Raw genomic sequence first — 17,370 nt, forward strand, 5'->3', positions numbered from 1 at the left:
GATGGGAGTTGCTTTACCAAGTGCGAGGGTTAGTGCTAATGAGACAATTCAATTAACAGTAGAATACGAAGGGGAGAAGGATGGTGGCGAGGAGGGGGCTAGCATCCGTTCTGGGGAGATGGGGTGCAGCAGGAGGCTGGGCTGGTGAGGAATAATGGTGCATTGGTTGCTAAAATATCACCCCTATGCTTTATTTCAGGGCTTTGTTTACCTACGAAGGCAACAGTAATGACCTGCGGGTGGCTGGCACTGGAGGTGAGTGCATCTGGGGAAGGCCACCTCCTATGTGGGCAGCCGTCCCCATCTGGGGTCAGGATGGGTCCTTGGTTGCTGAGTGTGTGCACAGAAGGTGGCATGGTTTAGCTTGACAGGGTTGTGATGTCTGTTCAGCTTCGTTACCCAGTGCTGGCTGTTGGTGTCCCGTGTTTGTATGGAATAGCTCTGGGGATGGAAATTCTGCCTCCTCTTTCACCCCAGTTGCTTAACAAAGGACATTCCTTTCTGGGGCTGTGGTCTCAGCACCTTGCTGCTTGCTCAGACTCACGGAAGCCGTTGTGAAGAGTCCTGGATTAGACCCGGGACACGTACTGTGGGACGTAAGGCTTTTCCAGTGATCCAGTAACAGTGCCTGGCGGTGATGCTTTTCCAGTGAAGAGGTGCAGTGTAAAAGCAGAAAGAGGGCAGTTAGTAGGGGACTGTGAAGCCACATGTAATATGAAGGCAAGTTTCTCAAAACAGCCTTGGCTCGTTTTCTTTTCCTTCCCCTTTTGTGGGGGTTTTTCTGTTGTTTTTGTTTTTTTAAAGAAACTTGAAAAAAAATTCCGGTACCTCTTTTTAACTCTTCACAGTTCAGTTCATTCCTGTTGTATTTTAACACAAGGAGGGTTAATACAACAGAAAGCTAGCACAGCCATGCACTCTGAAGTCAAGGTGACTTGTGAACAATAATTCTGACTTACTCCTTTTTGCGGATACAGACTAACACGGCTGCTACTCTGAAACCTGTCCATATAGAGTATTTTCCGATTCGGATTTCCCCGTTACATGTAACACTTAATATCTGGCTGATTTCCACATGAAAACCTACTAATTTACAGCTAAGAGCGCTAAACTGTAGGTCCTACCAACACCCAACTTAAAAGCAAGGAAATAAGTATTTGTATCATTTTGTCTGTGTTCCATTCATCGGTTTCCTTTCCCGACCTCATATTTTCCTTTCGCCTCCTCCGTGTCGCCACACGCATCAGCTAACAGGCACCTTGAATGCCAACCATGTTCGCAGGTTATATGTGTATGTGACTGACACTGGGTTAGTGTGACCTTGAGAAATTGTCTTGTATGTAGCTCTGTCTGTGGTTTTGAATTTGGCGGAAAATGAAGGGCAGTGTCACTCTGCAAATGGTAACTGAAGGATGGTTTTTTGGTCGTGTTCAGGAAACCTGTGAAGGGGTGATGTGTGGCTGTTCGTGATGGTTCTCACACCGGCATGCCCCATGCAGCCCTGCTCCCTCTCATGCCACCTTACTTATCTACCATGGTCAGATTTTAAACATTGACACATTAGATGCATTCATGCCCCTGAAGCCCTAGGAGATCCGTAGCAGTCCAGTCAAGCAAGCCTTCTCCAGTCTGCCAAACTAGGACTCCCCTCTGGAGAACTGTCTGGGGGAGAAACTGCTCAGCTGGTAACTATTGTCCCTGCCCTGTCGGTGATAGAAATAGGGGCAGGAAGAGAGGGATAATTGTAGCTGGAGGTCCCTCAGTAGAGGAGCTAAGAGCTTTTCCGTCCCACAGCTGAGCTCCTGAGTGAGAGAAATCTGTCAGACTGGGAATCTCCTCCTGAGGTTTAACTGCTAGGGAGGGGCATTGGTAAAGGAGGGAGCCAAGGAATTTGGCAGCAGGGCTGAACTGCCAGCATGTTCCTAGACCCCACTTTTCCAAGCCCGATTTTCGGATGCCCTAATTTTAGGAGTCTCCCCATCCCATTAAATTGCCTTCCAGACAGAAGGATAATTACCTTCATTTCAGTGAGTGAAAACATTCGTAAGGCAAAGGACATAATGTTCTGTTTGGAATGGCGCTAAGGGAGTAGGGCCTCCGGAACAGAGAATCTGGAAGGTCAGTTCTTAGCCTGGCTCTGCTCTACAGCCCCACTGCCAGCCTTTTTGCTTGGCTCCCCTCATGTCTCTGCCCCAACCCAAGAGCTGAATTTTGGGCCTAGGCTGCACCCACATCTTCGCTGATTCAGTTAGGCTCACAGTTGATGAACCACAGGGTGTTTTCTGTAGCGCCGTCTTACTAACAGGGTTAAGATATGGTGGGAGAAGAGGAAAGCTGAAATCCAGACTCAAGATTGGAGCTCTCCTACAGAGGCAGCTTGACCCCTGTTGCTTTGAAAATGGAAGTTGCTGACAAAGCTGAGTGGCTCTGTTGGTTTTCCTTGCCTGATGACAAGGTGGTTACAACTTGTTACATTTTATTTTAAAAGTTCAGCGGTGTTCTGGATCTGAGATCTTATCAGAGCGTGTGCAGTTTGGTGGTTGTGGGGACGAGGGTTGTGTGTTGAGAGGAAACCCCCCAGAAGTGAGATTGTCAAGACAGCTGCAAAAGGGAAAATTTCTAAACTTTTGTTCTGCAAACGCTAGTGAGTATTTTTCTGGGAACATCACGTGGAAAATTTATTTGCCATCTGAAATGACTGGGCTAAATTTGGAGACTGAGTAGAACTGTTTAATTGTGGGGAAAATAGGGATTTCAGTCCTGCTTCAAGTGCAAATCTAAATGCAGCCTTCGTTCTGGAATTGCTCCAATGCCTGATGACTGATATGCAACTCGTACATTTTGTGGTGGTTAAATGTAGTTGAGCCAAAGCTGCAGGAAGAACCTTCGATGGTGAAATTTTACTGGTGTGCGAGCACTTGATTGCAACCCCAGTGTTAATATTGTACTCACAGTAGTTTTTAGCATTTACTGATAGTGGGAGAGGTATCGTGGGTAATGTAGCGCTTTCTATTCTAGTCCCTCTTTTCACACTCTCATCCCTTTCAACTTCCAGGTTGAGATATTCAAGGCTTGGCCACTGCCTAAGGGTGAATTGTCTTTTTCCTTTTAAAGTTTGAATATCAGCTGTTGGTGGGAGAGGGAATGCGCTTTCCCCATGATGTAACTTCTTGACAAGAATTTTTTTTGAGGAGCCATACACACGCAACAGCTAGGGGCGGGGAAACTGAAGTTGAAATTTGGCAGGGAAGGCCTTTGCAAGTCCTGTGAAAATGAGCTTTGAAAACCTCGTGCTGCACAAACTCAGTTGAATTTTGCCCACTTTCCTGCTAACCTCATAAAATGAGAAGTTGAAGACCAGCCTGACCCCACATGTGCGTCTAAGTCAGCCCTGCATGTGGTCCTTGTAAGGTGAACGGGGAACAAGGGAGAGTTCCAACGCATAGGAGGGTGCCCTGCTTTGATGCATCTTAGGAGCTTTGCTGCTGAGGGGCTTCTTCCTGGTGGCCTCCAGTAAGCGTGCTGCGGTCTAGGCCAGTGGTTCGGCTGCTCAAAATTCTCTTGAGGCTGGTGCCTGGTATTAAGGTGCCAGATATTAACTTGCACCGTTAATGAAGCACGAAGGCTGCACGCAAAAGCCAGAAAAGGACAAAGTTAATGTTGCCCACGTAGTTTTAACTCTACCTTTTTGTGCATAAACTGCATTCTGACACTGTTCAATTAGTCCAGACCATCTCTCAAATTATACCATAACATAGGCTTATCCCATCTTTTTCCTGCAACCATGGGTCTATGTGTAACATCCACAGCACGGCTTTGTGTATAGCAGACTGCAGACAAGGCAGTTTTTTATAGGAAAAGTACCTAGCAAACTCTTCTTACGCAACAGAGTAACCACAGTAGTGGTGAAAATCTGAAGGTGTATAGAAACCACCTACGTTTGCAGCTAATTTAGCTGCATAGCTGAGTGTCTCGTGCCCTTTTACACCTACATGTCACACTGCTGTGGGTAAAAAGAAAATGAGTACTTGTGGCACCTTAGAGATTAACCAATTTATTTGAGCATCAGCTTTCGTGAGCTACAGCTCACTTCATCGGATGCATTCAGTGGAAAATATAGTGGGGAGAGTTATATACATAGAGAACATGAAACAATGGGTGTTACCATACACACTGTAACCAGAGTGATCACTTAAGGTGAGATATTACCAGCAGGAGAGCAGGGGTGGGGGGACGGGGGACCTTTTGTAGTGATAATCAAGGTGGGCCATTTCCAGCAGTTGACAAGACCATCTGAGTAACAGTGGGGGGTGGAATAAACGTGGGGAAATAGTTTTACTTTGTGTAATGACCCATCCACTCCCAGTCTCTATTCAAGCCTAAGTTAATTGTATCCAGTTTGCAAATTAATTCCAATTCAGCAGTCTCTCGTTGAAGTCTGTTTTTGAAGTTTTTTTGTTGAAGAATTGCCACTTTTAGGTCTGTAATCGTGGGACTAAAGAGATTGAAGTGTTCTCCGACTGGTTTTTGAATGTTATAATTCTTGACATTTGATTTGTGTCCATTTATTCTTTTACGTAGAGACTGTCCAGTTTGACCAATGTACATGGCAGAGGGGCGTTGCTGGCACATGATGACATATATCACATTGGTAGATGTGCAGGTGAACTGATAGCGTGGCTGATGTGATTAGGCCCTATGATGGTGTCCCCTGAATAGATATGTGGACACAGTTGGCAACGGGCTTTGTTGCAAGGATAGGTTCCTGGGTTAGTGGTTCTGTTGTGTGGTGTGTGGTTGCTGATGAGTATTTGCTTCAGGTTGGGGGGCTGTCTGTAAGCAAGGACTGGCCTGTCTGCCAAGTTCTGTGAGAGTAATGGGTTGTCCTTCAGGATAGGTTGTAGATCCTTGATGATGCTCTGGAGAGGTTTTAGTTGCAGGCTGAAGGTGATGGCCAGTGGCGTTCTGTTGTTTTCTCTGTTGGGTCTGTCCTGTAGTAGGTGACTTCTGGGTGCTGCTGGCTGACAAGAAACCGGTTGTGCTGTCCAGACGCCTGTGCAGGGAGCTCAGGGGAAGCTGGCTTTCCTGTTTGTGAGTGTGCATGGTCTCTTATTTTGAGCTTGCTGCTAAAATGAAATGGGAGGAAGGAACACACAGCTGGAGACTTAGTCAAGCTGGTCTCGTTTTGGATTAAACAGGAGCCCCTTCAGTAAGCCACATCCAAAGAGGTGACCGGTGTTCGTTCCTGAGCCTCTGTTCCTGCCACGTTCGCTTATGCATATTACTTTAAGGAATCTGGATTCCACTGAAATCAGTGATAACTCCTATGGACTTTAATGGGACCAGGCTGTTTAGAGGGGAGGGATAGCTCAGTGGTTTGAGCTTTGGCTTGCTAAACCCAGGGTTGTGAGTTCAATCCTTGAGGGGGCCATTTAGGGATCTGGGGCAAAAATTGGGGATTGGTCCTGCTTTGAGCAGGGGATGACCTCCTGAGGTCCCTTCCAACCCTAATATTCTATGATTATTGTTTCAGTACAACTTCTTGTACAAACTTGTGTGTAGAGTTTAGAGCCATCTGCTACAGCTTTGAAAACAGACACTGTATTGAAATATTTAATTACAATGAAGTGCCTTGGAATATATGTCCATTTATGGTAAGAGTGGTTTTCATTTGATATACTTTTTATTTTAGATCCTGTAGGAATCTGGCCTCTTTCCAGATGAAATGTGAGGGCACATTTGTAAGGATGCCAGGGCTCTGAAGAGGTCCTACCTCTTCCATATGATCCATAAAATTGCAAACCATAGCAGAGCTGTGTGAATTTGTTGGTTTAGGTGGAGGCCTCTCACCGGGAGCTGAGTTTGTTCTGACTACTCATATGGCCAAGCAGTGGGAGAAAGCCACCAAGGGCTGAATCTCAGGAGTGGGGACTGTAACATCCACAGATAGGACTCTCATCGGGGGCTGTGCTTGTTCTGTGTGTCCATGTGCACTGATGGAGGACTCACGCCGGCTGGTGATCTGTTCTCCTCGAGAGACAGGAAGTCTTGCCATAGTGTCTAGTGGAGATTGGGGCATGAACAAGAGTGAGCTGGCTGAAGCTGGGCCTGGACAAGACTGAGGTGAGGATGGTGGGTTGGGGGAAGCAGCTGGAGAAGATGGTGGAAGTAATATTGGCCTCTTTGATTGGAGGAGTACTTCTGCTTTTCATTAATGGTGTTTGCAGCTTAGGGGTGACTCTTGACCCCTAGTTGCTGTTTGATGATTTCAGCAGTAATCCAGTCAGCTTTTTACTATTTTATGTTTGGCTAGGAGGTTGGACCTTTTCTTTCGGATGTTGTTCAGGCCTTTGTCATTTTGGTGAGACTATTGCCATGCACGCTATACGGGGCTGCACCTTAGAGCCATTCAGAGATCGAAGCTGGTGCAGAGTGTAGTGACTTGGTTATCGAGTTGGGCTTTCTGCTGGGAACAAGTGACAACAGTGCTGTAGGGTCAGCACTGGCTGCCCATTGGTCTTAGGGTGGAGTTCAAGGTGTTGGTGATGACCGCTAAAGCCCTAAGTGGCCTGGGACTGGCCTCCCTGAGGAATCTCCCCTCTCCTAGGCCATACTACCACAGCTGTGGTCAGCGGGGGTGCTCAAACTGGATCCCTCTCATTATAGAAGAGAGGGGTGGCTGGCAAGGCGTTCTCTGTGAGGGCTCCAGGACACTGGAACTTGCTTTCCTGCCTTGGTCTGAAAAAGCTCAACTCTGACTTTCAGGGCACACTGCAAGAGACACCTGCTTGGCAAGGCTCTGGAGAAAATGCTCAGGGTCTTCCTAGATGATGAAAGCTGGCTGCCCTCCCGAGTTCCTGTGGAACTGGTTTCAGCCTTGCTGAGGTTTAATTGTATTTCTTGCGTGGTTATGTTAGGGTGCCTGACGCCTTGGATAGATGTCTTTATTATTTTTTATAACATCATTACGATGGTAGGTAGGAATAAGCATCAGAAGCAGACAACCTCTCAGGTCCCGTTTTCATGGACACATCGCTGTTGATGAAGGCTGCTGACAATTCAGTTTTATTTTCTCAACAGTTTGTTTCTTAGTTGGATGCTTTTCTGAGGGACGTGGACGGTAATTTTTCCCCTTCTCAAGACTGAGCTGGTTGGATCAATCTCGCTTGGCTCATCTCTCTCCCTTTCTCCCTCTGTGAAAATAACCGTATAGATGGTGGCCTGGAGGAGCTGGTGGAAGAGCTCAACAGTGGTAAGGTGATGTACGCTTTCTGTCGGGTAAAGGATCCCAACTCTGGCCTTCCCAAATACGTCATCATCAATTGGGTAAGCAGAGATGGACTGTTTCTGTTAGCATGTGGAACCTTAGCTATATGTTTGATTCTCTCTCTAGGTGGAAAACCATACACCCTTGAACCAGAGCTGCCAGCATCTAGAAAGCGAAGGCTGCAGTTATGTCATGGAATCCGTGACTTCCATTGACCTCAGTGACATCTTCTGCCCTGGGGCTGGAGCTCCCAGCCAGCCCTCCTTTGCAACCCCTGCCCTGCTGGGGGACGCTGCAGCTGCCCAGCCACAGTGGGTGGCTGGGGAAACCCACAGCAGCCAAGCCCCGCAGGCAGGGGGACCCCGGAGCTCCCACTCACCGCAGTGGTGGGGGACCCGGGAGCCCCAGCAGCAGTGGATGCTGAATCCACCTCCCCATTTTGTCACAGATCTTTTTAGTAATAAGTTAGGGACAGGTCCTGGGCTTCTGTGAATTTTTGTTTATTGCCCGAGACCTGTCCTTGACTTATTACTAAAAATATCTGTGACAAAAACTTAACCTTATAGATAGCTAATGCTTGGAATGACTTCGGGGCCAGAGTGAGACTCCCCAAAAAACACATGCAAATCTCTAGTGCACTGCAAAATGCTAAGAATTCAGATGAACAAAATGGGGAGATGTTCCTAGGCCTTCTGAGGTGCTCTGTTCTTGTTAAGAGCATAAGAATTGACATACTAGGTCAGACCAATGGTCCTTCTAGCCCATTATCATGTCTCCAACAGTGACCAGTACCAGAGCTTCAGTGGGAGTGTACAAAACAGGGCAGTTGGCATGATCCACCCATCTTCCCCTCCCCATTTCTGGCAGTTAGAGGTTTAGGGACATGGGCTGCATCTCTGACCATCTTGGCTAATAGTCATTGATGGACCTGTCCTCCATGAACTTATCCAGTTCTTTTTGGAACAGTTATACTTTGGCTGTCACGGCACAATTCCACAGGTTAATTGTATGTCGTGTGAAAAAATATTTCCTCTTTATTGTATTAAACCTGCTGCCTGTTAATTTAATGGGGTGACCTTTGGTTTTTGTATTGTTAAATAACACTTCCCTATTCATTTTCTCACACACACCATTCAAGATTTGATAGACCTCCTGTCATCCTTGCCCCCGTTTAATTATCTCTCTTTAAGCTAAACAGTCCTAATATTTTTAGAGTCTCCTCGTATGGAAACCGTTTCATACCCTTGATCATCTTTCATCTTCTCTGAACCTTGTCCATTTCTACTACATCCTTTTGAGACGGGCTGACCAGAACTGGACACAGTATTCAAGGTGTGGGCACACCATGGATTAGTATGGTAGTTAAACTAGCAGTAAATATTATCAGGTTATTTAGGTTAAGGTTATTGAGGCGATAAATATCTTGAAAATAACCCCTCTAAAGCGTTGTAGCGAGAATAAAATGTTTGAAAGTGAGGAAGACTTGGAGTTGAGATTCCACAAACAGAGCATGCACTGTGCTGTTCTTTATTCTGTATAGGTGGTTGTTCTGTGCTCATCACTGTAGTGTCTGAGTGCCTTCCAGCACTACAGTGGAAGCCATGTGACTCCACATCTGCCAGGTGTTGTTTGTTCTCTCCATCCTCTCTCCATGGGGAGAAGTCTGTGCAGTGGAGTGTCTTGTTTTGGGAGGGTTTTAGGTTTTTGCAAACGTACATGTTGCTTCGTATTGATGTTAGAAGGCCGGTCAAAGACAGTGCCGGCACTTGGAGCAGAAGGTGGTGAGTTTTGTGATGGTTCTTAGGTATACCCACCGATCCGTGTGTGTTACAGGTCCCACTCTGGGCCTGATCCAGGGGAAGATGCGCGTCTGTTGCAGCCCCACCTTTGGCACCTTGGCTGTTCAGCTCAAGCTGTAGCAACTCCTGCTTTCAGCCGTTGAGGTTCCCAGTTCAATCCCTGGTGTGTCGGCTAAGATGGCAGCCAGGTTTACAGGCCCAGTGTCTGGGAGTAGGATCCTGTTCTCAAGGAACCAGGCACTGGTAGTACTAGAGAGGGTTAGCAGAGAGGAAGGGGGAGGGATAGCTCAGTGGTTTGAGCATTGGCTTGCTGAACCCAGGGTTGTGAGTTCAATCCTTGAGGGGGCCATTTAGGGATCTGGGGCAAAAATTAGGGATTGGTCCTGCTTTGAGCAGGGCATTGGACTAGATACCTCCTGAGGTCCCTTCCAACCCTGATATTCTATGATTCTATGAGAGGGCGTCTGCCACTTGGATGCTTATTTTACATTCATCTCTTACATTCCTCTCCTTCGCGTTAAGTAATGCTGCCAGAGCTTTGCCTTGGGCACGCAGCATCTCTTCCCCCTCAATCTGGCCTCCACCTCACCTCATGGGTGAGAGCTGTGATGTCCTGTTTCAAGGAGCCATGCCGGGGGGGGGGGGCCGTGTCTCAGTTGAGTGCTACAGCGTCCTTGAGATGAGGTTCTAGGTACTGATGATTTCTCTTTGCAGACTGGCGAAGGTGTGAACGATGTGAGAAAGGGAGCGTGTGCCAACCATGTCAGCACTGTAGGAAACTTCTTAAAGGTACAGGCATGTTTTTATGATGATCTCCCTGGACGCCCCCCCTTTGCTGCTGTTTGCCCTTTCTATTATTCCAGATCTGCAGCCCTGGCTTTTTGTCCTTCCTGCTGGGAAAGGCCCGAGGGAGGTAGAGAAAGTTTTGCAGGGCTCTGGCCACTCCATATTTACAGCCTGGGATCTTCCCGGGTGAGCATGGGCTTCTCCTGGAACAGAAACACAGCAGAAAGCCACAGCAGGGTGTGCGTTAAAATGCCGTTGGCACTCAGCTGAGTCCCCTTAACCACCTGTGAAGTGAACCCGTTGAGCATCCTGTGGGGGCTTGTTGCTGGTAGACATGTTCTTCTAAGTTTCTTTGAGAGCCAATATATTTTAGGGGGTTTCCCTGATGAAAAATAGTTCCTGATAGAAAAAGAGACCACATGGAAGGGAAGAGCTACAAACACCCGTTCTCTCTTACATTGTGGATATTTACCTCATTAGATTAACAGTTCTCCCTCATACCTGGCAGCCCTTTGAGCTGCAATTTGTGGGCAAATGGCTTCTTTAAACTCTGCTTTCAGTTGCAGTAATTCAGTGGGGAGCTATGTAAAGTATCATTTTAAAAGAGGAGTTGGAGTTGCCAGAGGCTACAGACTGCTGCAGAGGGGTGGGAATGTCATGTCTCCTTCTGCCCTCTCTCTTTCAGTCCCTTGACCTTGGGGTTCCTTCATCCTTGCTGTTTTAGATTCGGTATTGAGTCCGGAAACTTCAAGGAGCTTGTGGCTCAGGTCTGTAAAGTGGAAAGTTCAAGTCAGCCCAGTATCCTCTTCAGGAGCTGGAGGAGAATGGGTGACAGCAGCAGCCTTACCGTGTCACTTCACATGCCATGAAGTGTGGGACCAGATCCCAATGGCTCTCTTTGCCTCTCCCTTCCTTCCCCTCTGTGGGGGTCGTACAAAAGGCAGACAGAGGGATTGGAGGCCTCTGTTCCCATAAGAAGTGTCTGCCCCAAACGTGCAGTGGTGAAATCAGGCCAGTCTGCTCTCAGGTCACTCTGCAGCAGTGTGTGTCTTTGGGCAGAAGGGTGTCATCCTTTAGCCCTCGGAGTCAAGTTTCTCCTAACTGTGCTGCTCTTTTTCTCTGCCCAGGGCGCCCATGTGACGATAAATGCTCGGGCAGAGGAGGACGTGGAACCTGACTCCATCATGGAGAAAGTTGCCAAGGCTTCCGGCGCAAACTACAACTTCCATAAAGAAAGTAGCAGGTTCCAGGATTCAGGCCCCCAGGCACCAGTGGTGAGTTCCTGGGACCTTTCTAAGTAACCTTTGCACCCCTGGGCTGCAGGTTCAGCAGGAATCTAGCTGCCAGTGACTCAGCTGCGCAGCAAATAGGGCTGCTCAACTCTGATCCTGGTGTGAGGACGCACTTGTTCTGAAGCTAGCCGTGGTATTCTTCATGGCCTCACCCTCTGTATCTCAGAACCTCTTTCTCTGGATCTGATGGCTAGTGCTAAATGAGAGACCAGCCTCCGTGTATTCTCAAGTGTTGTCTGGTCTACTGTGACTCCGAAGCAACAACATTTGAATTTCTAAAGCACCCCTCTCAAGATGTGTGTTAGCCCACAAGAATTAATGTCAGAGCACATTCTTTTCAGTTTCAGACATCAATTTTTGTGCTTTCACTTTTCAAACACTGCATAAGCATCAGTTCATCTAAACACTAGAAAAGATCCACACATGCAATACGTCAGGGTCAGGTTGCTGACTGTCTCAGCTTGTTCGCTGAATGGTACTTAATCATCTGTGTCTTGGTGCTGTTTCTGTCTTCCTTTCTCTTGTTGTTGAAGATCCTTTGCTGATCCTGTGATGAGCTCTCAGCTCCTTAGCTTCTGCCACATAGCAGGGTGGAGCGGGGGAGTTATTCTTCAAATATCTATATATTTACCACTGTCTTTTCCCTTTTTGGGTAATTTCCCCTCCTCATCCTGCCAGTTTTGTCTGTCTCTAAAATGCAGCTCTCCAATTACAACTTCCTATCTCTCTCTGGGCCAGACTTCAGGGTCTGGCCCATGCGGAGTCATAAACAGGCTTTCAACATTCCATTGGACTTTCCCTTTCCCGGGCCCTCTCCACATTCCCCCAACCTTGGAGACTGCTTGGCCTGTTGCACAGAATCAGGCACTTAATGGTCCTGTTGAACAGTTCTGGGCGCACTATCCTGGGAGGGGAACCTGAAAGATGCTGGGCTGTGTTGCCAGGCTGCTGCAATTTTCTGACCACTAGGTCCTGATTATATACAGACTGCCTCAACTGTGTGTTTCTCTTGTCCACCTCTAGAGTTCTGTCTATCAGAAGACAAACGCCATGTCTGAAATCAAGAGGGTCGGTAAAGATAACTTCTGGGCCAAAGCAGAGGTGAGTCCCCAAGCATTGGATTGCTGAGGGAGGCTTGATTTGGGTAAGGTGCTCGGATTTAACCTGAGCTTTTTGGGTCACTAACTGCCTCTTCCTCCCCTTTCTAAGGCTGGGTTTTGCTGACTCCTGGGTATGGGAAGGGTTTGTTCTGCTTTCGTGGGGGTGACTGTTTCCAGCTGCTATAGAAGAGACTGGAGAAAGTATTGGGAGCAGTCCTGACTCCCGCATGTCCTGCCGGGTTTGTAAACAGAAGTCCTGATATTTCTACATAACCCAAAATGCAGGAGCGAGGGCTGGAAGGAAATTTTGCTTCAGCTGAAAATTTAGTGGAGACGTGTAAGTTTTCATATCTAGGCAGCTCATCTTCATGGCACTCTCTCTCAGTGCCCATCGAGATTCTTATTTAGTCCTCATCTCATAGCACCTGAGAGCTTCCAGAATAACAATAAGCTCTGTTCTTCTTCCCCAGCCTTTTGAATCATTAGCTTGATGAGTTTGTGTGTAAAGATTCTGCATATACTGAAAAAAGAAAAGGAGTACTTGTGGCACCTTAGAGACTAACCAATTTATTTGAGCATGAGCTTTCGTGAGCTACAGCTCACTTCATCAGATGCATACCGTGGAAACTGCAGCAGACTTTATATACACAGAGAATATGAAATATGTTTCATATGAAATATGAAATATGTTTCATATTCTCTGTGTATATATAAAGTCTGCTGCAGTTTCCACGGTATGCATCTGATGAAGTGAGCTGTAGCTCACGAAAGCTCATGCTCAAATAAATTGGTTAGTCTCTAAGGTGCCACAAGTACTCCTTTTCTTTTTGCGAATACAGACTAACACGGCTGTTACTCTGAAACCTGCATATACTGAGTTCTGAATGTACTGAGGTTTGTGGTCTCTTCTCTCTTGTAGCAGTGAGTTCCGTTGTCTGGTCTAGTTCTAGCGAGCGTCTTGGCTCCTGCCCTCTCGAGGCTCCCACTGACGGTCGGCAGGTTCACGGTTGAAGTGGGCTGTAGCTGTTGTGGGAGGTTGTGGCTCTGGATGGGAAGGGGTCTCTCGGGAAAATAGGTCGGATCCCAAGAGGGCTGTGACTAGGGAACCAGCGTGCTGAGTGGAATGCTGCGGCAGGTTTGGTTAAGCAGTCAGGCCGCTGCAGTCCTTAACAGGTGTTTGAGTCCTCCCTGGATCTAAATCCCTGTGACAATGGAGCCTGCAGGTCCCGGATGTGAGCATTTCCGTGGCCAGGGCTGTGTCCGCTGGGACAGCACAATCTCCCCACCAGGCCCAGCTGGAAGTGGACATGTTTTGCCCCACTGCCTGTTGGGGCATGTGGTAGCAGAGAGAAGTCTGAAAAGGAGCGCTAGGTCGCAGACCAAGCTAACCATCTGAGGGCCTTTGACAGTGGGCGATATTACAAAGGAAGCAAGTTCTCCAAAGCGCGCCCCACCGCCCAGTCTGGCCTGGGCTCGGGTTGGCCAGCTGCTCTTTCGATTTTGACGAGGCACTGAGAGAGCAAGGCAGCGGTGCTGCTCTGTTTGACACGGAGGAGGTTAAGCACTGGAGACAAGTGGTGGTTTCCTCAGTCCTGGCCAGACAGAGAAAGGATGGTCCGATGGTTAGGCAATTGCACTAGGTCTTGGAAGACCGTGCTTCCATTCCCTGCTCTGCTACAGGCTTCCTTTGAGTGTCCCAAGGGAAATCACTTAGCCGCTCTGTGCCTCATCTGTAGGAGAGGGACCGTAGCCCTGCCTTACCTCATAGGAGTGTGTGCGTGTGTGTGTGACCTTAAATGTATTGGAGGTTATCAGGTGTGCAGATACTGTGGTGATGGCGGCCAGATAAGTACCTGAGTGAGTTAACAGGGCTGCCAGAGCTGCGGCTGGCCCTGGGGCTTCCCCAGCTGCTGGGGTCAGCCACACCAGCGCTGCAAAATTCACGGAGATCACAGGAAGTCATGGAAGCCATGATTTCCCTGACCTCTGTGAACGATTCGCAGCCTTACTGATAGGTTAACCTATTAATTCTCATTATCATACCTGTCCTTCCATTCTCAAGCAGTTTTGTGGTTATCACTTCCATGTTCCTGTGGTTACCAGTTACCATTAGGTTCCAACTCCTGCTATTCAGCCAGCTATTGCTAGTTCCCCAACAGCTAATGGTCATTGCCAGGCCATTTATCTATGACCAGGGTAACAGGCCTACTTTATGTGACTATACTTAATGCTAACTTGCTTATGCTAATGTCTTACAGGGCACAGGCCTGTAGGTTCCTTGTGTTACAGTGACTACAATCAAAGCTAAGCTAGCCCTATGGGCTACAGGTCCCAGGTGTTCTGTTCTCTGTTCCCGTCAGGAAGGGGAGGGCTCGGTCTCAGGGCATGGCCCTGATCGCTGTCAGGGCTTCTGTGACTTGTGCTTACATGAACAAGCAAGGTCTTTGAGGGAAGATTCTGTGTTTCTGGGTCCGCCCTCCATGTGGAGTTCTTGGAGGTTGAAGGAGCCCTCCCAGGAGTGTGTGGGGTGATGTTAGAGCAATCAGGGCTGCACACAGTCCAGCTGTAGTGGACAACACTGTAACCAGCTGTAAATCTCCCATGACGGTTGGTTATTAAAGTACAAAGACATGGTGAGGAGAGAGCTGTGGGGATTTTTCTCCCGTGCTGGCAGCTTTAACCAGCCTTGGAACGCTCCTGTCCTTAGAAAGACGAGGAGAACCGCCGGCTGGAGGAGAAGAGGAGAGCGGATGAGGAGCGACAGCGGCTGGACAAAGAGCACCAGGAGCGGGAGCTGCAGGAAGCAGCCGGGCGTGAGCGAAGATTTAAAGAGAGATCCAATGAGATTGATGCTCAGAAGTGAGTCTCTTCTTTGCACTGAGACGCTCTAATGGCTTCCTTGCCTTATCCCAGGGGTCTGCCTGGTCTCCTTCCCTCTGACCCAGGGGCTGCTTTATTCTCCCCATCAGGCTAGCCATCCCACACTGCAGAGTGTAGGACTCAGGGGCGAGGCCCGATGTAGTGAATGCTCCACCCTCGCCTCAGAAGACAGTCCCAGTGCCCTTCCAGCCAGATCTCTGGCATCTCTCCTCAATGTCCCCTTCACTGTGCCAGTCTCCCCATTCCTGTCAGCAGAGGGGGGAAGTGTGTGGCCCGGTGGGTTTCAGGGAGTGGCAGACTTGCTCTGTCTGTCCGCACACAACAACGTGAGCGCTCAGTTAAAGTTCCTCCAGTGCATTTCCTATCCGTGCAATTGCTGAAAATCGAGGAAGTCACCATTCAGGTAACAGCCACTTTCAGAAGCACCCAGGCTGCTTGCCTCCGTAACACCCTCGCCTCCTGTACAAACAACCAGCCACAGTACACACCCTCCCAGTTGTGAGGAGACACACACAGCTCCAGCCTCCGACTGGCTTGCCTGTTGCTAGGCAGTATGACAACGAGTCACTCGCTGATGTTTCACAGTCTTTGAGGTCAGAGTTAAGGCTATGCCCTGGAGTCCCCGTCCGAAGGGCCTAGTAAATTCTGTTGGATGGGGCTCCTGTCTGGTAAATCACCCAGGCGGAGGAGATGCCTTCTCCACAGCTGAGCTATGAGCTCTGCTTGTTGAGCAACTTCAACTGAAGTCTTCCTGCCCCATCCCTCTCTGTCCTGTCCCCAATGGGGCATGGAGGCTGGTCTGACGGGCAAGACTTTGCCTCCTGCACCCTGGAACTGCCTTCTCCCTCAAGCAGCCCCCTCGGACTCGAGAGAGGAGCCCCAGCTAACAGACCTTGCTCAGTCCATCGGACCAGGGCTCCGACTGGCGCAACCATAAGCCCAGCCTTAGAGGTGACACTCTCTCATCTTGATATCTAACCCTGTGGCCATCCATAGTATTGTACAGTACAACCACAGTGGTGTCCGTGCCCAGGCTGTTACTGTCTTGGTCGCTGGCAATATGCCTATTGCCCCGGCACACGCGCAGATCTCAGTTTTGTCGCTGCTACCTAAGAACAAATGCTGGGCGTTCAAACCATGGCTGAAAGCACAGCTCGCCCATTCACAGAAGGTTCCCTGAATGCTACAGTAGCACCTCTTGCATCCACCATTTGCACTCTGACCCTGTCCTGCATTTAGGGACATTCTCCTCCCCCCCCCCAATACACACACCTCCAGCTCTAGGACATTGCAATCTCTCAAGGCCACACAATATAAGCAGCCAATGTGGCCGGAGCTGAAGGGTGCCTGTTGGTTGCAGTGCAGGGCTGTTGAGCAATGTAACTGCTTATTTCCATGTTTTTTGGGAGTCTGTGTTGGTGGATTCTGCAGTCTGGCAACCTTGACTCTGTTAATCCTTTTGTAGTATGTTTTGGGGGTGTTTTATAGCTCCTCCTAACAAGAGCGAGCCTTGCCCCCGGCTTGGAGTCTGACAGGGCGTCTCATTGGTCCTGTGTCCCCAGCGGCGGTATGAGTACCCACACCAGAGGCACCCCAGAGCCAGCAAGGAGCATGATAGACAGGCAGGGAGCAAGCCCATCCCCAAAGCCATGCACTGATAGGCACAGGGGGAAGGATGCCAGCACTGCCCCCTGCCAAAGGAACAGGCAGCAATGCCCCCCCCTTGCCCGCCTGAGTGGGGGCTGGATATAGCCACCCCTTTCCTCCCCCAAAAACATCTCTGCCACTAAGGACACGGGGCGGGGAGAGCGATGGCTGGTTTTACTGCTACTAGAAACTGTCCACGTGGGCTCTGACCTCCCTTCATCCTTCCAGTGGGGCCAGGGATATCCTGGCTCCAGCATTCCTTTCACAGAGCCTGGGGTTGGGGGGAGGAACAGCCCCCCAGTCTCTGTCTGCCCAGGCCCCTCTGGGGAGGGAGTTCTTTCCCCCACCACTGAAGGGTGTTTTGAGGGGAGAAAGGGCCCTGTGGTGTTGCGTGAAAAGCGATCAGAGAAGCTGGAGTGGCCACATCTCCTTGCTACTGCCCAGGGGCCCCACCTACATGACTGCGATAGTGGGGTGGGGGGTGGTCTCCTCTCGGGGCTGACACACCTATCCTCATCCCCCCGCCCCTCCCATATTAAGCCCGAACCTTGGGGAATGCTTCACCCTCCCTCCCGCTCCTGGAGCTGGCCTGTTTGCCC

At 49.1% G+C, this 17,370-nt stretch overlaps 1 protein-coding gene across 2 annotated transcripts in view; it reads left to right on the forward strand.

Moving 5' to 3' along the window:
* Positions 1 to 17,370, forward strand: part of DBNL (drebrin like) — a 35,656-nt gene that overhangs the window by 1,301 nt on the left and 16,985 nt on the right. For both annotated transcript variants that reach the window (XM_077805805.1, XM_077805806.1), the window contains exons 2-7: positions 200 to 255; positions 7,214 to 7,326; positions 9,781 to 9,855; positions 10,980 to 11,126; positions 12,168 to 12,245; positions 14,952 to 15,103. In XM_077805805.1, coding sequence (XP_077661931.1) covers positions 200 to 255; positions 7,214 to 7,326; positions 9,781 to 9,855; positions 10,980 to 11,126; positions 12,168 to 12,245; positions 14,952 to 15,103 — 621 coding nt within the window. The remainder of the gene's footprint in view (positions 1 to 199; positions 256 to 7,213; positions 7,327 to 9,780; positions 9,856 to 10,979; positions 11,127 to 12,167; positions 12,246 to 14,951; positions 15,104 to 17,370) is intronic.

This window comes from Eretmochelys imbricata, chromosome 26 (genome assembly GCF_965152235.1).
Source record: "Eretmochelys imbricata isolate rEreImb1 chromosome 26, rEreImb1.hap1, whole genome shotgun sequence".
NCBI classification, from domain to species: Eukaryota; Metazoa; Chordata; order Testudines; family Cheloniidae; genus Eretmochelys; species Eretmochelys imbricata.